Genomic DNA, 22526 nt, shown 5'->3' on the forward strand with positions numbered 1-22526 from the left:
ACAAACGCTTCGACAATGTTCAGGGTTTCTCATTGAAAGAAACGCCTCCGTTTCGTGTGTACGTGCTCACACGTGCTGTCTTTAGAGAATCGAATGAGAAGATGAAAAGAAAACTAGAACGGTTTGCGACGCGAAAGAATTCGCCAGTGATTCGTGTCTCGATTGGAAGAAGAGGCTCGTTGACGTAATTCATAAAAAAAGAATAAAAACTGCGCGACATAAGCAGCCCGTTGAAGCGCAGACGAACACGCGCCCGCGCACACTTGCCCGCCTACTTAATTCTCATGGAGCTTATCCCGCCAATAAAATCGACTCGGACATCAATTATATTGGTAGAAAAAAGAAATGAATTGTCCTCTATTGAGACTCCGGACGACATGCCACTTCGTAAATTTTATTGCATTTGTTGAAGCGGTTAAGCGAACGCGCTTTCATTGACCCAACTGACTTTCGATTCTGAGATCATTACCGCGATATTAATGCACGTTGTCATTTGAATAACTTTTATTTTTCGATTAACCAAGAGCGGTTGGAGAAGTGGAAGGTGACTCTGGAAAAACGTAATTTCTCTGACAACATGAGCGCCGGGGATGCTGTTCTCGGAGGTGATTTTCAGGACGGAATAAATCAGAAACTATTCGAGCCTTTTGATTGTTGGTTTTGTACAGTTTTATTGATGTATCAGACTTCAACATTATCGCCGGGAAAGTGTCAATAAAATTATCTCACGAATTCACGACATTCCGTAACGCGGAGAACGCTGTAAATTCATCACCAAAAAGTTGGACGTTCCGCATCCACCGGAAATATCAATGCGATTTATTCGCAAAAGTATTTTGAGCAACGATACTGTAAGCAAGCAGAAAATGTCATTTCTACAGAACGAGAAAAGCTCGATTTCGATTATCAAATTTTCTTACGTTTTTTTCGCTCCTTCGACAAAAATAATCTAAATTTCATTCGCTTTTCACCGGACTATTGTTAGTGAAAAACAGTGCACCGAGTCAAGACTCGATCAGCCGAAAGATTATCAAAAAATCATAGTCGCCAACTGTAAAAGCATGTTTCGTAGAATCGACAAATGTGTGTACACACTTTCAGTAATGAAACTCAAACAGTTTCAAGCTAATTTCATCTCGACAATCATCTCCGAAAACAAGATCGTTATGCAGCCTCAAAGTTTGAGAAACATTTATTTTTACGATCGAAACAATAATGCGTCGCTAATATTGTGCCACACATTGCGGCATTTCTTTTTAGTATCACTACTAAATTTAAGAATTTTTCAAATGCCTCAATCAAATAATAACGTTCATCGAAAAACATCTTGTAAATTAAAACGAGCAATAGAATCACTTCATTTGATCGAATTCATTTTAATTAAATTAAATAATAAATAAATAAAAATAAAATTCAAAGTTCAATTTAAATTAATCGAATACCGTGAAATCTCGCTGCGAAGCAAGTCCATTGATTATTTCAAAGGCGGTGATTACTATATCACGATCGCCGCCAGAACTTCATTACACGTTTTTCAAATAATGGAACAACCACTGAGAAAAGTTTGTTTGCGCTAATATTGAACAAAAAACCGATTCCCAATATAATCATTTGAAAAGCTGCGCTATCAGCTATCCAAAATATTTGCCTCAATTTTTCTCATCTCTCGCGAGCATTGAAAAAATCCAATATTTCGAAAGCACTTCGCCCAACACTGGCAAAGCTCTCAATAAGAAACGTAGTTTCTCGTCAATCCCCCAAAATAGAAAGCGAAGACGTGGTGAAAAACTGTGACGAGAGTGCTCGAAGGCAGGTGGGGGGCGTAGGTGAATGTCAATGCGAGAATGCCTATAGACGCGTGTTTAGAACGAACATTAAAGCGAAGCTCTATATTGTAGTGATTAGTTCTCGAGATGTCCAGTACCAGCCTTGAGGTCGAGTAGCACGCGGTGGACGTCCAACGACAGCGAGGGTCGCGTTAGTGGTGGAGGTTGTCGGGGTTGTCGGTGCGGTAGAAGCGATTAATCCGGCATTTCCATCAGGCTGAATGCGGGTATCGAGATTTTGATTGGGGGACGAAGTGAGATTGGAATTGAGAAGGGAACTTTTGGAAGAGTTGGGTGAGGAGCTCGCGAGGGAAGATCGAGTCGGGAGGGGCGGTGGGGGCGGGGGCGGTCGTCGGGGTGGAACGGGGGGTGGGCTCGGTGGTTGCCGATCGACGATCGACGGGTCCATCTCAAGAATCATTCGTAAGTCCTCGTCGATGCCGATGTTAACGCGGACGCGTTTTTCCCGGGGATTGTCGAGGGGCAGCGGATGTTCCTGGTGCTGTTGGAGGGATCGGTGAGTCTTGAGGTCGTAGTAAGAGCCCGAGTAGTTTGTACCGTCGGTAGGAAAGCTCGAGGAACGTTCGTTGTTGTGAGCCAATGAAGTCGGATAATAGGAAGAGAGGGAGGAAGAGCCCGAGGAGTTGGTGGGGATCGAAGAAACTTGTGAGTTCGGGTGGGACCTGCTGGGCTCGTAATTTTCACCGGGAGTATAGAGGAATAAATCCTGATTGAAGGATGCGCTGTTGAGAGGCTTCGAATTGGTGACTGATCGTCGACGATGATTTTGTCGCGAGCGGCGCGGATCTTGAGGGTTGGAAGAGGGCGCGTCCGCGGGGTAGTTCGTCGCAGCCGTTCTCGTCGCCGTCGCGGTCAACCTCGTGCTCGACGGGTCAATGTTTCTAGTTTTTGAATCCGTCTCGTAACATGAACGAGCCTCGACGGGAGGAAGCTCGAGAGAGTCCGTCGGTGCAGATTGCTGATGAAAGCTCGGCTTGGCCAAGGAGGACGAGGGGAGCTGAGGCAATGCGGACGACAGCGACGACGACGTGGACGCGCTTCCACCAGTCGTATTCCGATGATCGTTTATACGATCAAGACGCGATACGAGCTCCTCGAATTCGACGATTTGGCGAGTTGCCTTCGAGACGGCGCGCATGTCCACAGCCCGCTGCAGGGCTTCCCTTATTTTCTACCTTCAATTCTCCGAGTTCCAACTATTTTTCCAACCCACCATCACACCGCGTTTTCCCACCGATTAAAAACACGCGCGCGTGCGCACCCCGATCGGTCTCCCAAACGCGATGATAACGAGCGACCAAGATCGAACGTCTCGGGGCGACGCGATCGTACTAAAACGGATGGACCATTGCCCGAAAGAGTTGGCGCGATGAGCATATACTATCGCACGCTATAGCAATCATTTCGTTGACGAAATACACGCACGGCGCGATGAGCTTTCGAGTTAAGCTCCGCTCCGACCTAACCCAAACTCGGGAGCGAGAGACGTCTAAGCCAAAAGAAAAATCGGACGCGAAAGAAGGGACGAGGGGAAGAGAAAAAGAGAGAGACGAAGAATCCCAAATATCCATCTCGACGTTCGTGCACCTGTGAGCTTGTGTGCAGCGGTTATACCACCGGATTTCGAAGCATCTTCCGAGCACATACCTTCGGATTTATACGTCGAAAGCACATTAGGTAAATACGAAATCGAGCGAGGCAGTTTCCCGGAAATCGTAACCAAAAACGTGCAATTCACCGCGACGTTATTTGCTGAGGTAACACTGCGAGGAACAATTGATCCAGAAAATTAGTTGTCTCCTCGTTGCAATGAGGGAAGTCAGCACTTTAAAATAGACTCAACGAATCGCTTCTCCGCGCGACGAGTTGCTGTAGGAAAAGTTGTGGCACAAAGTACCTCTCGGTGCAACGGAAAATTCTTTTAAAACTGCGCAGAGTTTTTCTTCAAAGGTATCCCACGTCACTCTCAAGAGTTTTCAGAATTTTCAGCGCACGTGCGAAACACACATTCATAATAATAATAAAAACAGATATAAACGAGCCCAGCGTGTGTTTATGCTTCGGGAGAATCAAGCTCCGAGCTCCGTGCGTACGTGGCACACCCACGTCAGCCCGATCATTTCAAAGAGTCCGTCGACTCTCCGGTATATTTGGAGCTCCCAAGGACGCACAAAGCAAAACGCTTTTTACGTCTATCTCGCCGTACAGCGTTTCGTAACAGGTCAAATACGAGAGGCCTTCCAACGAGAGGCCGATAAAGGGAAAACAAATATTTTCAAAAAACCTTCAATGCGATGATCCAAAAAAATCGACTGACTCGATTTTTCAATAAAAAATTTCAATCCAATTCATTGATAGAACTATGCAGTTACATTAACCAAATCGGTTTTATTAGATCAACTGTAACGTTTTGAAGTTTAACCGCGTAAACACTCCCTTTGAGGTCACACACTCACCGGACTGGTGCAAATTTGCACTTGGACTTTTCCAAACTTTTTTATTTCATCCATGAATGTATGGAATTATTCTACAACGGGACTTTTCAGGGGTAACAATTCCTTAGTAATCGACGAGAATGATTTAAAAAATTGAAAAATCAAGTTTTATCGTAGAAAAATGGGCAAATTGGTGAAAGGAATTTTGAAAAGGTGCTTTTTTAAAATATTTTCGTGAGTGCGGATTCGCACCAGTGTGGTGTCGATGGGTTAACCAAATTTGATCAATTTCAACACATTTTGCGAACGTTGTCCTGCAATCTGACCACGTTCACCGGGTCAAAGAGTACCAGCCACAAATATTGATCCCAACTCAATAAAAAATGGTCATTCCAAAGAAGAAATTCCTTTTCGCGTTTGTGAGGAGCGAAACGACTGCGCTTCGTGCTCTTTGGTCCACGAATTTGCATTGGTTCTTTCGAACTTGGCGCCCAAGGGAGGTTCAAGTATGCATTCTCAATCGGAAAGGTACGCCCAGCAGTGAAAATCGATGGAGGCGTTTGCAGAGTAACAGGGCCAGGAGTCACTGATTCGGAAGTTCTTTTTTCCTTTCTTCCCCCCTTAAAGACTGACCTCCGCTCACGGAGTAAGAGAATCCACGCCCACGAGAGGATCAAAGGCTTTTCTTACGTAAAAGCATCAAACTCGATAATTGAGATCATCAAATTCCTTATTCCCAGCACAGGCCGCCGCCGAGGAAAATGGAGCAGCAACGAAGAGCGGAGGATCGCGAGGAAGCTTTATTTCAGGGCTGAGAATACACGGAAGAGCTGGCGTAGTTAATTTACGATCTCTGCATCACTAAGTATATCTGTATACGTAATAATATTGCATAAATTGTATATAGCTATAGGACACGTGGGTTATGAGACGTTTCGCGCTTTCCACATACGTCGTATATACACGTAGTTGAGGGAGCAAGCAGACGATAAATCTGGGGCCTTTTGTTCAACAAAGAAGAGCAATGGTACAATACACAGTGGATGCTGAAAGCGTGCTCAAGTTTCTCAGGAGTGCTCGCATACACGCACACACACACACGGAAAAACATTTCGAGTGTCCGCTCACAAGTGTTAGGCTTTCTGTTCATTTTTTTCCTCGTTGACCTCCAGCTAGTAATTTTCACTTCAGCCATTTTTTTCTTTCTCTCATTCCCGAGAACCATTGAAATTTTCGTCTCGGAATATACAGCCCGGGTATTCGCTGAGTGCGACGAGAGTCACTGACTGAAAGTCATTGGATTTTGGTGATTTTTGTTCCAGTTTTTTCAAGTCGATTTACTGAATTCATGAGGACACTTATTTTTCCTGTTTTTCTGCAAGCTTCGGAAGATCGTTTTTCGGTAATTAGGGGAAAAAGTTTTGATGCTTACGAAGTTTGTGCGAGGGTGCAAGTGCATGTTTCGATCTGCGTGCCTGTGGGAGTGAACGACTGAGCGAGTGATGATGCGTTTCATTATCTTGTAACGGAGAACAACGAAACGAGAGGCACTTGTCAGATAAGAAGCCTTGAACAAATGGGTCAAAGGTCACAATGCGAGTGAATCACCAACCGTAAATTCTATACGTGGATTTTTAATGCGAATCTCTTTATCTCGAGGACTGGCAGCAGTTTCCGGCGCTAGAAATTCCCCGGAAAAAGGACCGTTCCGAGGCTCTGTGAATTCGCGCAGTTTTTTACATTCGCTTTAAAATATGAGGAAGCAAAAGTGTTCCGAAACGAATAATTTTATCGATCGAGAGCACCGAACGACCATGAGTTTCGTGTCAGATAATTTTTAATTGAGACATTTAAATTCCACGTAATGAAATATCACTGTAGAAGCGAGTGTTTCTTGGAGGATTGAGGGGACGAAAAAGTGGTTGGAAAAGTGGCTGAAAAGTTGGTCTCCGTTGTGCAACGGAGTCGAACACACAAGACGAGTGGAAAGCTCGAGTATTTGTTCGTACTCGTTGGTACGAGGGGAGAAAAAATAATTCATGGCTAAGTGAAATACATCTGGAGGAGAATGGGGGATGAAGAGAGGAGAGAGGTACTTCCGGTTTATGGGCTCACCGAGAGTATTTTTTAAATTATGACACGAGCCTTTTGTGGGCCGAATAAACGTCTGCAAGAATACTTCTAAGTACGTGTTGGTGCTGTTTTTTCCTCGTTTTTTTTCGGTGTTTACGTTCGCCACGAAATGTGTCTCGGGGCGAAACATAACTGTAACGATAATGCGAGGAAGGAAACATTTCCGGTGGCTATTATTTGCCCTGAAAGCTCCGCTCGGGCTGCTCCGAGAGCATCCGAAATGATCTCTTCATCTTTCCTCTGTCGGGCTCCCTCGCTCTCTCCCTCTCCTTTTATTTTCACGGCAAAGGAAAGTTAAGGGTTGCGCGGTTGGTTTGCTACCTCGTATTCGAAGCCCGCACGGAAGAGAGCGAGCGAGAGAACGAAGCCACTAGCTGAGCGAGTCTTTCAAGCTCTTCCGCCACGACAATAACCCTTTACTGCATAACTTTTGTCCTCCTTCCAGCCACCGAACGAGAACAACCTTCCGAGTTCTTCACCGAGTCTACTCCAGAAAGAATCACCGAGACGGTTACCCCAATCTAAACACAATTGATTCGCCGTAACAAGCTCTTCGCTTCGCCAATGGAAAATAGTACACGCTTTTATTACTCCCCGCTCGCATTATCGACGCTCTGCGAATCTACTTTTTATCACAATTTCATCCATTTTTCGCTTATTTTACTTCCTCATCATAGACTCAAAAAATTCGCTATTTTTTCAATATTTCTTCCACGACGAGGCCACTTTTACAAGCAGCATCAACGTTTCATTCAAAGATGCATGCTTTTGCGCTACGAAAAGTGATTTTACAGAAAACAATTAGAGTTTCTCGACGACCGAGGAGCTGATGAACCCCCAAAAATCTTTCGTTCTCGTTCGAATGCGTCTCGAGGAATGAATCAGGGCTCATCCTCTGTTACTTAAATGTGCATTTTATTCGAGGGAACGATCATTCCTCCTCCGAGAATGTGCTCTTGAGGCGATATCGCGACCTGATAACACCATTATTTTGTCTGCGATATCGCTCGGATAGCGTGTAAGTTAAAGGAACAAGATAAATCTTGTTTGTTGTCGCGGAGTTAAAGATCCATGTGGTTGCTGGAGTAAAAACAAGAGTTTGACCGTTGCGAGAGAGAATTATTTCCGCCACAAATTTCGTTTTTTAAGGAGGGTGGCTAGGGACGATACAATGTTGCCATGCTAAACCATGTAAAATACATTCAAAATTTCAAAATGATAAGAATTTAATAAAATTTGGTGAACATATTCTTTAGAGTTAAATTTGACAATACAAATTTTTTAAGATTTTTCTTCTGTACAGTTATCGAGTAATTGATCACTAAAGTTCACGTGTATAAGCATAGCGTTTCCATATATATAGGTATACATTCCGGGCATAAGAAATCTGCTTTAATGCGTAATTACTCGATAACTAAGCAGAAGAAAATTTTGAAAAAAATTGCGTCTTCGCACTTGATGTTGAAGAACATTATCGCCAAATTTCATCAATTTCTTATCAATTTGACGAACGTAGCCACCCTTCTTAAGCTCTCGCGAATGATTGAATAATCGACGACGCGTGGAGGCTCGATCGAAGCTTCGTTTGCGCTTGGCGTGGAAAAACACGAAAATGTAAAATGTCAAACGGTCGGTGTCAACGAAGGTGAAATAATTCCATGGCGTGTGTGATCACGATTTCATAAATATTCTCCGAATTTCTCGTAACTTAACGAACCTAACACCTGTTCGAGAACAAACGTTAATGATCCTCCGAGCGAGCAGAAAACATCATTTTCTTAAGCACACGAAGAATTTTCCACGTTTCGATGAATTTGTGAGTCTGTGTAGAGTCGAACATGATAATTCGTCCTTACCACGGCTCTCGTCGTTTTGTTAAAAACGGAAAGAGAAAAAAACATTCGCGGACGAATATTAGCGCGACACACGTACCTTGCGCGCGCTGGATATTTGCCTAATGTTCTCGGAGTAATTAACGGTTCGGCTCGTGAGGAACACGTGTTCACAGTCGGAGAGATACACGTCGGTCGTTGTGCAACCAATTGCCTGCATTGCGCCTCAAAAACTGATAATGAAGCGAGTTTATCGGAGGCGTTGAAAATAAATCGGAGAAAATGTTTTTGGTGAAATTCGTTATGATCGAGAGCCCAATAAATTCGATGCTGGACAACCGCCAATTGGAATAATATTTGTAAAAATGATAATATTCCTGCGCTAACGATTCTCAGGTAGGTTTTCCGCTGATCCCGGTAATTTGCGGAGTCGCGTTGAAAGCCGGGATTACTCACTTTGTCTACCTTTCAGAGTCGAGCGAGAATTCTGGAATCGCGATGGTGATTAACCTCCGTAAGATTTTTTATATTTTTCGTAACAAAGAAAAAATAAATTCGTGTTAGAATAAATACGCGTCTCTGTTTCGCTGCGTGTAATAACGCGGGTGTTTAAAGTACATATTTATACGAGAAGCCGCCTCTCGGTGAGGTCGGCGCGCTCTTGTCCCTTTCACTAAAAGTATGTGTACGCGCGCGATCTCGCTTTCGAATGCGATTCGCTCGACGTTCGTGAAAGAGCGCGACAGAAGCGAAGTTTTCTTCGTACACATGGAAAGTTGGCACCATCATTGTTCTCGCATGAAATCCGCCAGGATGCTACGAAGAGACTCGCGTTCGGTGCTCGCGAGTTTTTCCGGTGGAAAAACATCGCGGAACATTTTTTGTCGATCCCTCGTCGAAAAACAGTCCGATCGAAACCCATGTTTCTCGATAATATCTTCGACAATAATAACGCAAAACGAGGTGAAAAAACAAAAAGAAGGATGGAAAACGCACCTGCCAGTGTCCGGTGCACGGCTCTTGAGCTCGTAATACATAAAGTCCTGAGAGCTCGATAGCATTGAGAGTGCTTGATCAAAGTCATTGTTGTACTCGAGATCAAAATCATCGCCATGGGTGAGAGCCGCGAGATCAAAGCCCATATCAATGCCGGATTCGTCCATGTCGTAATCCAAAAAGGCGGCGTCACTCTCCCGCGATAAATAGCGAATTAAGGGGGAGGAGGAGAGCGGAGTAGGCGGGATTCAAAACGAAGTGGCAAAGGTATCGACGGTGGTGAAACTGGAGGAGAGTGCACATTTATTATCCGATAAACACTGCGTAACACCGAGAATCCACTGCTCGTCACAATCCGGAAGGAAGATGAACGATGAATTAGAAAAAGTAAAAAAGTAACACTGGCGCGCGATCGGTAGGTGGGATCTCGAGAGGAAGAGATCGCCAGGGAGAAAGAGTGTCTGTCTGTTTCAAGCTGTAAGATGATGTTGAGAACAACAACGTCGTAGCTCCGTGTGTGCCAATTATCAACTGAGTAGAAGAGGATCACGAGACCGAGCCATGAATACACTGATTCGATGTAAATTGGAGAAGAATGAAGAAGGAGCAAAAGAATGAGAGGAGCGAGAGAAAGATGACGAATAAACTGAGGAGCAGCAACACCAGTGGCAACGACAGAACGAAGAATAAGTCAAACGACAGCGTTTTAATTAACTCCCAGTCCCGAGGGAACGATCACGCCGCAGAGACGAGGGCATGGCGCTCGCGCGCGTGTGCGCTTAGCAGCTGGGACGGATCGCGTAGTTACAACCACCGCGTGTCTCCGTTTCGATCCTACCCGCGCAAACACACCAGTACGCTTTGCCTGATACGTCGGCAAACCCGGAGCCCGAACGTCAACACGAATAACCGACACCGACAGAGCCAAAAGGAACCAGAGAAGAGAAAAGAGAAAGAAAGAGGTTTCTCGGTGCTGCTCGAGAGTGGACAAGATAGCCCCCCCCACTCTCCTTCCACGAGCTCGATCGTTTGCGCAGCGTGGACCAGCGCGAAAGATCTATCGCGATGAGCCGACTGCGCAGACGCGCGGCACTGTGCCGCCGCACTCGGTGATCGACGCCTCAATCAACGCCGGTAAAGAAAACATTTTCCAACGACGTCCACGACCGCTGCCATCTACCGATCTTACAACGAAGCCATCCTCGCCGCAGAACTCTTTAGATTCTATTGGCATGTCAATCATTATCTCTCGGCACATTGAACACTCCAAATGTCTGAGATTACCAATAAATACTAATAATTCTTCAATGGTTTATCGTCCCCGAGCACTTTTATCGTTGCCGAGATAATAAAATCTCACAAATGCGGACACATGGTTTGAAAAATTGTGTCAGTTGTTCCCAAGATTTCGGTACAGTCCAACTAAATCGTCGGATTGTTTCTACAGTTTTTGCTTTGTGCTCGTTTCCATTTTTATTTCCATTCGTTTTTTGAATCCGCTCATTCTCGCTATGAAAATCCATTCGGAAATCAGGGAGCATCTGACGTTGGGATCTTTTGTCACTCGGGAGCGTGAGGAAACGTCGAAATCAGAGTCCTCAGCAAGTGTAAACTATTTGGAAATTGATACTGCATCCAGCTGTGAAAAATTTGATGCTGGAATGAAATGCGTTCTTGAAATTTTCGATGTTCGATGATCTCTAAAAAAAACGAATAATCTGCACTATTAATGACATCCGATTTCGCTATTGAATGGGGGGGGGGGGGGGGGGGCACTGTGAAACAAATTACGTGAATGCAATTGGGAATGAAAAATGTCACAAATGCATCGACGGTGCATTAAAGTGGGACACGGTCCCGCACGAAGGACGAGCAAGCGAGAGCCGAGGACGCATGCAAAACGAGCCTGGCTTACATTCGAAATAATTAGTCGATTAATATGACCGAAACGAATTTTCAACGAGTCCCATTAAATGCGCATCGATGCACTTTTTATATTCGGATGAAAAAATTTGTTGTTATTTGAAAATGGCGTAAACACCGGCCCGTACCATCAATAATTGATGCTCGACGTTCGAAGAAATATCTCTGGCAATGCTGAACGAAAATGTCCGCGATGCGAGAAATGCAAGCGTCACAATTAACATACTCGAAGAATATAAAAATGTCAAATGTATCAGCGATTATTCACGTGTGTGCAAACACTCCGAAACACTCGTCGTTAAGAAATTTTGCAATATGCTGAGAAAGTACATTTCGATTCTATTGCGACGGTTTGCAAAGTGTGTTGCACACTTTGCAAATCGCCCGCACACAAAGCTAAAATTTCTTCAGCGACGATGCGAACACGAGTTCGATCGTAAAACCAAGTTTGCTTCCTTTGCGAGATACAAGCTCACAATGCATTCTGGAACGGTTTTAATCACAATCGTTTTTCTAACGTCGACAGCCACACTCGTGAACGGACGTTTTTCGGAAGACCTCACCGGCAAAATCGGACCGTTACCTTCCAATATTACCAAACACTTGAACGACTACTGGCACTTCTTCAAGGTACTGACACGGTTTCTCAACTCAATTTTCCTCTCTCTCTCTCTCCTTTTTTTCTCTCTTCTGTGATCTACGACAGAAGAATCAATTTTTTTTCTTTATTCCTGAATAATAGTCGCTTCATAATAAAACGTACGTGGGAAAATGCGAAATGCGGAGACGAATGGCTTGGGAGGATAACATACTGAAAATTTATCGACACAATTTACTCGCAGCTGCGGGACACCACTCCTACACTCTCCGCGATAATCATCTTTCTGATCTCGGCACGAAACAGTACATACGTCAACTGGTACGTACAATTTTGACATGTGAAATCAGTGGGCTAATTAGCGAGGTTATGAAGTCATCGGAAATCTTTGAAGATTGATGAAAACCGAAATTTTCGCCGCCCAAGGTGACCGAGTTTTTCGGAGAGTTTTGTGGAAAAATATTGAATCATTTATGAAAACTAAGTTCCAACGGTTGCGTTGAGAGGAAATGGGAAAGCCAAGTGCTCTCAGTTGGGGTTGATTGAAAAGATAAATCGACAAAATGGTAAATGCGAAGTATGGACGATCAAAAGTACTGACCACTTCGTACTTGAAATTCGTACTTGAATCTTTTGGACTTTTTAACTCAAACACTGAGTTTGGTGACTCCAGAGGACATTTATCACCACGAAAGCATCGTTGAATCAACGAAAGTTTTTTCGAGCCAACGAATTCGATTTGGTCTCCGCAATTCGTTGGACCAACAAAATATTTTGTTGAACCAGCGAAATTCATTTCTCAGTGTCTAACGTTTCAAGTGTTTCATTACATATCGAGTTCCCGAGTATTCTACAAATAACTGATTTCAAATTTCAGTAAAAAGCGATTGCGGATAAATTGTCCAAATTTCAGGTCAGGTTATTGAACATTTAACAAAGAATTAAAACTTCAAAAATCGTAAAATTTGCACGCGAGAGCTTATGAAGATTCCATCATCGCTACATTTTTATTCAATAATTCATGTACTGAATAATTCTACATTCCTGATACAAACTGTCTCGCAGATAGAAAAAATGTAAGAATCCATAGCGACGATAAAAATGAAAGATTACCAAATGTTTAAAAGAGACATTAACGACAAAAGTTGGAAGATGGCAGAAGCAAAAGCTTTTCGTATACAACCGCGACTTCTCAGAGGCTAGAAATCAGTCAAATTTCGAGTGCCCGATATTTGCGCCACCAAAAAATAAGGTCATGCCAAAGGACTTTGTGACTTTAGATTTCATACTGAATAAATCATTCATGACAAGTGTGTGTGTGAAAGTTTTGGTAAAAAACCGAAGAACAAACCTAGGGAAAGTGTTTTTCAATAGAAATTTGCCTGGAATAACAACGTTTTTCAGCACATTTCACTTGACCTCGTAAAAAAGTTAACCAGAATTTCTGTACACGAATTGAAACTATGATTGTAGCCAAAGGTTCGAAATACCCAAAATCCTAAAGACGAATGATAAAATATTCATTGAAAGCTTGCACGTGAAATTAGGTGAGATTGATTCCGAGTCGTCGTCGGCGCGTCAGCGATGACCCGATGGTAGCAGCGGTGCTGCACGATCCTCGATCGATTCCAACTCATCTCGACTGGCGAGAAAAAGGCTTCGTGACTGAGCCCGTAAATCAACGGGATTGCGGCAGCTGCTACGCTTATTCGATCATCGGAAGTATAGAAGGTCAGATTTTCAAAAAAACAGGAAAAATAGTGCCACTGAGCGCGCAGCAGCTCGTTGACTGCAGCACGAGCACCGGGAACGTCGGATGTGCCGGAGGATCTCTGAGAAACACCCTGAAATATCTCGAGAAATCCTGCGGAATTATGGCTCAAAAAGCTTATCCTTACAAGGCCAAGGTTCGAATGTCAATCAATCGATTTAAACCGTAAAAACTTCACATTTCGTTCACACTTGGTGTAAAGAAGCTTTTCAAAAGACTGTAAAAAATGATACTTGCATTCGCTCAATTCATCGATGCTCGATGACGTAACACATTTCGTTGCTTTTTCCTCTCGATTCATTCGGCTTCATTCTTCAAGGTCTCAGCTTCCAAAGCCTTTTCATTATACATTTTTTCCCAGACTGAGAAAAAAATTCTTCTGATCGAAACTAATTTTGTTACTGCCAACCAAAACACTTAGTTCGATTCTGGTAACAAAATATTCCTGAAGCATGACAAAAAACCTTGTAAATATTGAAACGAGCCAACAGTCAAACTGACAAAGCTTCGCAGCAGCTGAACAAATTTTTGTTTAAGCAGCAAAATAACATCGAAACGAACTCGTTAATTTATTCACCCTAAAGACTCTCGTTTGGTCAATCAGATAGTGAAAATTTAATCGAGTATTGATCAAAGCTTATTTATTAAATCATGCAAATCGCTCGAATAAAATTATTTGCTTTGAGAATTCGGTTAATTCATTTTTTTTTTAAGTATAATTTAGTGGAATATACTAAACCAAATATTTCGTTCGGTGATAACTTTTCAAATAATGTAAAACTGCTTAATTTTCTGCACGCACTCCTCGCGCATGAGTGCACGAAGAGACTTTTATACGAATATTTCGGATGAATTTGCTAGAAAAATTTGCTATGTTTTATAGCAGCACTGTTCTATATCGCCATTCCATATTACATTTCACCAAAGTGCATATAGTGATTTTGATGCCGAAAGCAGTTCTCCCAAATTTTACTATGTACGACAGGCAAAATTTAGGTCTCGACATTCTTACATCGAACGATGTATCGATATCCGAATGTCACTCTTGTCTTTGGCGAAATGTGAAAAATTGGTGAATCGGACTGGACAAATTGCTTGAAATCTTACTATATGTGCCACTGGTTAATTTTCATTTTTATACTCGCAACGTCTCATATAATTGGTGGGCGCATGAATTTTGCTATGTTATTGTGCAAAATTCAGTACAGTAAAAGGGAAAATACGAAACTATGCAATTTTTCGTATAGCACAGAGAAACGACTGCTATGTTATCTCCTAAATTTTCATCAAATCATTTCATTATTTTTACTATGTTTTTCATCAAAATTCGCTCGGTGTTCATTTTCTTATATAGTACAACGCGTTATTTACTATGAACTGTGGTAATGGTTCCCCAAACTTTTGCATTATTTGATACACTCTGTAGCGGTTATTATTATAATATCGATGTGGTCCGACGTTACTATAAAAACATGATAATTTTTGCTATAAAAGTCTCTCCGTGTGTCAATAAAATCGCGAGGGAAACGCGCCGTAGGCATTAAAAATCGAATATGTAATGAAGTTTAAACCGGAACGACGATCATCGATGTGTGGCAGGAAAAGAAACGATGACGTCTGACGGGCTCATATGATGGGGTTATAAGCGTTTGAATTTCTCTTTGAAGCCTCTGGATCTTCAGACATTTCGCGATCTCACATTAAGCAACTTTCTCCTCCATTTTGAATCTCGTTAAATGTTTCTGGGGCTAAAGTTTGTAAAATCCTGGAAACAATATCATTTGCATTAATCGAATCTGAACGAATCTTCAGGAAGGTCGATGCCGATATAACGAGGACATGAGTGTGGCTAATGTTACGTCATGGGCTATTTTGCCAGCCCGGGACGAACGAGCACTCGAAGCTGCCGTTGCCACGATCGGACCAATAGCCACTTCGATTAACGCCAGTCCGAAGACCTTTCAACTCTACCAGTAAGTTGATATACTTAAAGACGTATTAGCGATCGGTTACGGGACAGGGACAGTGGTCCGGTTTCAGCCGCTTTCAAGCCAGCAATTTTATTTCTAAACTCGTTCGTACGGAACAAACTGCTGGAAATGCTCAAAATTCAATAATTCCAAAGCTTGGAGAATCGCTAATGTTCGAATGCTGCGAAAATTCAATGGAGTTGAAAAATTCATTTTTTTTCAACTTCTCTCGAACTTTTTGTTCAATCAAAACGTATCTCCTCACGCGAATTATTTATTGAACGGTGATCGTTAAAAAAATGAAGTCTAGAAATTTCAGCCAACATTCCGAAACATGATGTGGCTCGTATGAATTCGATTGCTTCATCAGTTTGAGGCTGAAATTTATTTAGACCAACCAAATTTTTCCTCACTACGTGATTTCGTAGCATATTCTGCTGAAATGGTTGGCGATGGAGCAAAAGAACAGAAGACCAATTTCGCAGAACGTACAATTTCTTACAAAAAAATCTTTCAATGGCACTCTTCAGAAATCGAAGGCATTCGATGTCTCGAAAACATTCGCCCTTTGACACCAGATACGTTTCCAATGCCGAGTAGAACTGAGCTACTGACGATGGAAATTCGCTGTCGAGGAGCTTCTTCGTAGGGACTTTCGTGCGCTTCAGCTTCGTTCTTATGTTTCGTTGCTCCATTCTCTACCATTTCGATAGAAACGCTATGAAAGAAGGCTCTGAACTCCATTGACGAAGGATCGGGCATTGAGTGCGTGATTGGAGAACGTTGAAAGACCTCAGAAGTCGGAATTCAGTGTCAAATTGGAGTGTGTTTCCCCGAGAGCCGATCGAGATAAATTGTGTGCAAAGAAAAAAAATGTCAATCAACACATTAAATCAGATGAAATAATTTTTATAAAAATACACAAAATCATTATTTTTTCCTGCAGCCAAGGAGTTTACGACGATCCGAACTGCAGTTCCGATCTCGTTAATCACGCGATGCTGATCGTCGGTTATACGCCGAACGAATGGATCCTGAAGAATTGGTGGGGCGACAGCTGGGGTGAGAACGGTTACATGAGGCTGAGGAAGGGCAGGAATCGGTGCGGGGTCGCGAACTATGCATCGTACGCGAAAGTTTGAAGAAAAACCTGGAGGTTTATCCGAGTCTACTTTTTACTTTTCCCATAAATTTTGTTATACGTTTTTTTTACGGAGAATAATAAAACGGCTGTGCCATGAAAAAATCGAGTTGTTGCTGATCTGAATTCACCGCAACGAATAATTTTCTGCGCCAACGAATTCGAGTTCCACTTTCCACGGTTTTGCAGCCTCCAATAGCGGACACTGGTTCAGCAGTCTGTCACAATACAATCGGACAGTATCTTGATCCGTCTCAGTCTCGTAAATCAACTGATTGTTATTCAATTATGGTTTTTGTTATGAGCTTTTCCATAACAATTGAAGAGAGTAATCCCTGCGAAACAGCGTCTTTAAAATAGCAGGGTGCGAAACATCCCCATCAACGAATCGTCCTCGTTATCGTTGCGGTACCGAAACGGTGGCTGTTCCGAATTGACAACGGGGAATGCTCGCGGTGCGACATTTAGACGAGCAAGAGGCAAATGGGATATATATTTCCGGCGTAAGCACTGCGTAAGCGTAAAGTTACGACACGGCGTTATGTCAACGGGGGAAACATTTACGCATATATTTCTATAGACTCGTTCAAAACTAATCAACTTTGTACGCGAGGCTCGTTCGTTCGTTCGCCTTTATTCGGAGTCCCATTAATGCAGTTTTTTCGTTATACGAATTGGAAGAAAAGCGGAGGAGCATTTTCAAGATTACTGCAGAACAAAACGTTATTGGAGAGAGAAACGAGCAAAGTGTGACAGTGGAAATAGTTAACGAACGAAGCACTTATGAAGATTATTCAAAAATCATTTTCCAACGCAGCCGCGGCAAAGAAAGATCCAAAGAAAGACCATTTATGAGTTAGACAGTGAGAAATCCCCATAAAAAATAATGTCGATTGGAAAAAACTAATGAAAATAATCATCGAAATCTTGAAGCATTTCTCAGTTTCTTTAAAACTCTCATGCTCGTGTACAGGAGTAAAACTTTTTGATGAAAGCGACCCCGAACAACCGTCGAGGTATCGCAGAAGAAGAAAATGCTGCAAATTAAAATTTGCAAATTGCTTCCTCAAGATGGTCAAGATGAACGATGCTCAAAGCTTACTCTATTAGGTTCTATATTTTTCATTTTGGCTTCCTCATAGAGGAAGCTTCGAGCATCGTGCATCTTGACCATCTTGAGGAAGCAATTTGCAAATTTTAATTTGCAGCATTTTTTTTGTCTACAAGGAAATAATGTATTTTCTCTAACTTCTTTTACGAACTTTAATTTATCTCTTTGTTTCATAAAAATTCATAAAAAAAAAAAACAAAATGAAGAGCCATCAGAAAAAACAGTTTGCAATTTTCAATTTTCATCGTTTTTCTATTTACATTGAAATTGAATAATTCAGACAACTCTGCTGGAAAGTATAGAGGAAGTACAGACTTATACACAATATCTTACAAAATTTCCAAAAATTGAAGCGGTTAGACGATTTTTTCAAAAACTCATATTTTCGTAAAATTCAAAATGTCATAAAATTTAAACCGCTCAACCGATATTTCCCAAATTCAATACCAACCTTCCTATTATGATAGTCTATTTATAAAAAAAAAATTATTAATAAATCTTAAAATTTTCGAAAGTTAGAGCGTCGACACCCTTTTTATGAAAATTTCAAAACGTCCTCAGATTCGTAATTTTTAACAAATTCTGACAAAATTGTCAGAGAATGAAGAGCTTGTATAGATTAACATCTGTGCAAAACGGTAGCCCTGTATCTCAAACCGTTTCCGCGTTATAAACATTTGAATTTTGCAGTGCCATGACACACACACACACACACACACACACACACACATCCGGACATTTTTTCTAGATATGATTTTTCGATGTTTTGGAACATTTTGAGCACATTGACATTGAAAACTGGAAAAAAAAAATTTTCATCCTCACAAAGCTTCCTCGATGGGGAAGCGAAATGAGTGAAATTCGCTCACTGATAAAATAGGCTCGCAAACTGATTGAAACTCATTGTAAAGTGATGAAATACGACGAGAATTATCGAAGAAAAACTATCAACTACTTCAAGAAGGCAACGTAACGATCGAACGCGTTGATATTTTTTTTGAGTCAGACTGTAGACGAAGTGGAGGATACGTGTCTACGTGTATGCGAACCAAAGCGACATAATGCTCGACGTAATATGCAGTTTAGTAGCAGCGAAGAGAGAGCGAGGCGTCGAGGGAGAAGAAGGTAAAGAGAGATGGGGAGAGAATAAAAGAGGAAGGGAGCGGATTTTGACGACATTGTCAACTCGCAGTCTGTGTAACAACATCGCTCACGGATATTCACAAATATAAACAGCACATATACAGTAGCGCAGTCGTAAACAATAACGTGATATACGTGTACGTAAATTGTCTGTAAACAGGCAAATGTGCAAAACGTCAGAACACTTCATGCCTGTACTTACACATGGGGAAATTCATGGCAAATTGAATAGATTTCGAGCATGGAGAGTATCGCTCCGAGATAAATGTATTCGTTGTTATTTTTATTTACGATTGTGCACTTTGCATTTTTACGAAGAGAGCCATAAGCTGGTGCATCCTAAAAGTTCGACGGCCCTGCTCCTGGCAACGGTCCGTTTTTATCAAGTTCCTGTTCTTTCATATCTCCCGCCTTCATTTATGAAATTCATTAGATATTGAGAACTCGTCGAGCTTGGAGAGAGGAAACCGCTCCGGCTGACATGAAATGCTGCATGTACGGTAGAAAATTTGGAGATATCTAACAGACGCGGGGACAACTATTCTCCGTGACAATCGAGACCTGCGGGTTCAAGATTTCAGCTCCTTCTATCGCACACAAAGAGAGGGAGAGAGAGAGAGGAGCGATCCTGAGGATCTCTTCTGTATGTCTGCACTCCAGACGCCTCAAATTCTATATGTCTGTCGTCGTTTCTCCTTCATCGTTTCCCCGTTCGAAATGTCACTTATTGTTTTCCGTAGGAGACACGTTGCACAGCTGGTAACGGCACATAATTTTGGCGAAACGTCAATTATTGTATCGCTCCGTCTACGTATCCGGGGTAAATAAGAAAAAATATATAAATTCATTGTCCATAACTCCGCGCAGAGAATAACAACTCATGAATATATTTTTCGCTTGAATTTCCAGGGGCTTTGAAAAATATATAAGAATGCTCCAACTCCCATTACGAACTCATGAATTTTCGAAGGGACAAACGTAAGTGCGGGAATAAGTTTCGCTCGAAAATTTCTAAGAGAAATATCGCAGCATTCGAATAATCGACTGTTTTGTATGCGAAAAATATTCTACTCGGCGGACCGATTTTCTGTCTGAGAAAATCAGCGGAATCGTGAAAATCAAGCGAGTAAGAAATCTTTTTAGAAAACTACTGGAATTAGAACTTGAGCCTCAAACGAAAAATTGTAATTAAATGGCGAGTCGAGGAACTCCGTGGACGCATGTGAACTGATGAAAAAGAGACTTATCTGAGTCAGTGGAAATTTTAATTACGTCAAGAGATAATGGGAAGTGACGGAAAAAAAACACTCGAAACGTAAGATTAGCGCGTTGAGGATCTGTCGAAACAAGAGAAAATGTAATACCCCCATTTTGCAAGAGCCCTTGTGTGTTGGGTGACAGCGAGGGAGAAAAGGGGTTGAAACGTGTAGTTGGTGTAGTAATCCAGTCCATTCGAAAACCACAGCGGTCTTCTATCTCATAATCGGATCATGACAAATCCTGATTTACAAACTTCCTCTGTGAATTCTACGATTTTTAAATCCACTACAAATTTCTCTGTTGCGTTGCAACTGTATCCGACAATCTCAAATTATACGTAGAAATATTTTACTCCCTTTTTCCTGATTCTCATCTTTTCATTATAATAATTCAACCTCAATTTGCGAATAATTTGAAAATCTTTGAATCTTTCATTAATTAAATGAATTCATAAGAATTACGTTACGTTGACCTGAAATAAATAGCTTCCTATCGTAACGGAACTCACTCTCAGGATTCTATTTTTTTTTTTCACGAATTAAAAGCGAAGAAAAATAACCAATAAACTCATTTTGAGAGATTAAAATAATTTTTCTCGATGCTCGTTTATGAATCAGGTACAAAGCCTTTCCGCTCTCTGCCTCCAGCTTTGCCAGGCTCAATTCATAATTCATCTGACTCTAAACAGAGCTCATAGCAGAACAGACATAAAGGCTCTTGACCGCCGTCAGGGTTGCCGGCGTTTGCCAATGGCCTCGACATTTGATTTTGGCTGTTTCATCAAAGTGGCACCTGTGTTTGATTAGTTCATCAGGAAATGTTGAACTCGCAGGCATCGCCGAAGGTCCATGGATTCACTCCACGATGAGGATGAAGATCAAAGAACAAAAACTCTTTCCCTTGGAGCTTCAGAAAAAGTTTTAACAAAACTGTAAAAAAAAAAAGTTCATTCAAATTGTTTAAGGAAGTTGAGGCTGTACAGTCATTTTTTTACCCAAAAGTTATGACCTGTACCTTTCAAAAGTTAGGCCACTTTACAGTTTGGCAATGTTGCATACACTTTAAAGAAAAGTTGGGGAAAAAAAGACGAAAAACTGGTGAAAGCTCAGTCAAAAACACGAACGGTGACGATCCTAGCCTCAAAAAACTGCACGGGAAACGGATTATTATTAATATAATCTCAGAAAATCTCCTAATAAATCTGAAAAAAATTGACATTATTCGGCAAGCCTTGCTCATGTTGCCAAAAAAATTTCATATTATTAGCATCATTTTTAACGGAGATATCACCGAATGTGTCTTGACTTCCATAAGATTACGTGTTATTTGGCCCAAATCGTTATTGATTTTTCTCAGCAACGACGCTCCTAAACTGTCTGAAAATTTAACTGATTTTTTATTTACACTTCACTTTACAAGATGCAATCGATTTAAAAGCGATGACATCATTTTCATTCTAATGCCTCAACAAAAGAGAAATTAGTTTGTTTTTTCTGTATGCTTTCTGTTCGCGTTGAAAAATGTTTTTGTTTTGTTTTAGTCCTGTCTGTTATTCCCCGAGAAAAAGGTTGATCTGTGTTAATTCAAATTGTTTTGAATAAAATAAAAATCACTGTTGGTTCAAAGTGAGGTTTTGATTTTTCTAATTAATTCAGTTTAATAAAGGAGCAGAAGTTTATAATCAAGATCTATTATTAGAGCCGGTTCAATCCTCCAAAATAATCCAGGTAACCTGTTTACATCATTACATATGAGTATTACTCTCGATCTCAAGATATTCTGACATTATGACTGTCTATCGAGCTTTGAGTAGAGTTCGTTTCGCACGTCAGACATGTCATTTAAATTCCACTGAGTCAATGGAATACTTTCATCCAAAAGCCTATTTAAGAATCTATTCGCAAATGGACTGATTGATTCCAAGTTTGGTTACATTTGAGAATTGTGCATTATTTTCGTTACTCAAGTACTCTGGGTAATTTTCGCTCATAAATCGCTATTGAGATTGTTTTCATTTATTAACCGACTACTTGAAGTAACCAAAACTCAGTTGAACCTTTGACAAAAAATAATGAGAAAATTGCCTTACACAAGCCTATTCCGAGGTTATATTCGCTTGTATGAACACTTTATAATTCAATATTTCAAATGAATCTTTCATCGGTTTTTTTTTTTTACTAATAATTAAGATTCCAATTGATTCCGTTTGTTTTACCACACCAGGTGAAAGAAAACTCTACAACACAAATCATTGATAACAAATAAACAATTAACTATAATGAAACTATTTTTGAGCTTCCCCTCCCCCCCCCCCCCCCACGCATTTTTTGGGCCTGTTTTTCCGCCATATATCAGCGCCGACTCAA

At 41.4% G+C, this 22526-nt stretch overlaps 2 protein-coding genes across 7 annotated transcripts in view; one reads left to right on the top strand and one right to left on the bottom strand.

Annotated features, from left to right (window-relative positions):
• The window catches only part of Mitf (transcription factor Mitf), an 86471-nt gene extending 76353 nt beyond the window's left edge, over nucleotides 1–10118 (bottom strand). The window contains exon 1 of one of the 3 annotated variants that reach the window (XM_043425807.1): nucleotides 9244–10118. In XM_043425807.1, the coding sequence (XP_043281742.1) occupies nucleotides 9244–9410 (167 nt within the window). In that variant the 5' untranslated portion in view covers nucleotides 9411–10118. Of the gene's footprint in view, nucleotides 1–1924; nucleotides 3892–9243 lie in introns of those variants that run through there. The other 2 variants (XM_043425805.1, XM_043425806.1) reach the window with 2 other exon arrangements.
• CtsL4 (Cathepsin L4) lies at nucleotides 2249–16739 on the top strand. Of its 4 annotated transcripts, XM_043425810.1 has the most exons (7): nucleotides 8479–8643; nucleotides 8720–8761; nucleotides 11693–11796; nucleotides 11909–12085; nucleotides 13312–13671; nucleotides 15348–15508; nucleotides 16452–16739. In XM_043425810.1, exons 2-7 carry the CDS (start codon nucleotides 8746–8748, stop codon nucleotides 16645–16647), a joined length of 1014 nt encoding a protein of 337 aa, XP_043281745.1. In that variant the 5' UTR covers nucleotides 8479–8643; nucleotides 8720–8745; the 3' UTR covers nucleotides 16648–16739. The 4 variants fall into 4 exon arrangements, with proteins under 4 accessions (XP_043281746.1, XP_043281745.1, XP_043281747.1 ...); XM_043425811.1 differs by lacking the exons at nucleotides 8479–8643; nucleotides 8720–8761 and adding an exon at nucleotides 2249–2343; XM_043425812.1 differs by lacking the exons at nucleotides 8479–8643; nucleotides 8720–8761 and adding an exon at nucleotides 10658–10850.
• The last annotated feature ends 5787 nt before the right edge of the window (nucleotides 16740–22526 follow it).

The sequence above is a fragment of the Venturia canescens genome, chromosome 8 (genome assembly GCF_019457755.1).
Source record: "Venturia canescens isolate UGA chromosome 8, ASM1945775v1, whole genome shotgun sequence".
Lineage (NCBI taxonomy): Eukaryota > Metazoa > Arthropoda > Insecta > Hymenoptera > Ichneumonidae > Venturia > Venturia canescens.

What these genes read in the sequence shown, in the direction of transcription:
- CtsL4 (XM_043425808.1), top strand. Translation starts at nt 11,644, where the DNA reads ATGCATTCTGGAACGGTTTTAATCACAATCGTTTTTCTAACGTCGACA. An exon ending in ACTACTGGCACTTCTTCAAG is followed by an intron (nt 11,797 to 11,908) that starts GTACTGACACGG and finishes CCTGAATAATAG; the next exon opens with TCGCTTCATAATAAAACGTA. An exon ending in AACAGTACATACGTCAACTG is followed by an intron (nt 12,086 to 13,311) that starts GTACGTACAATT and finishes ACGTGAAATTAG; the next exon opens with GTGAGATTGATTCCGAGTCG.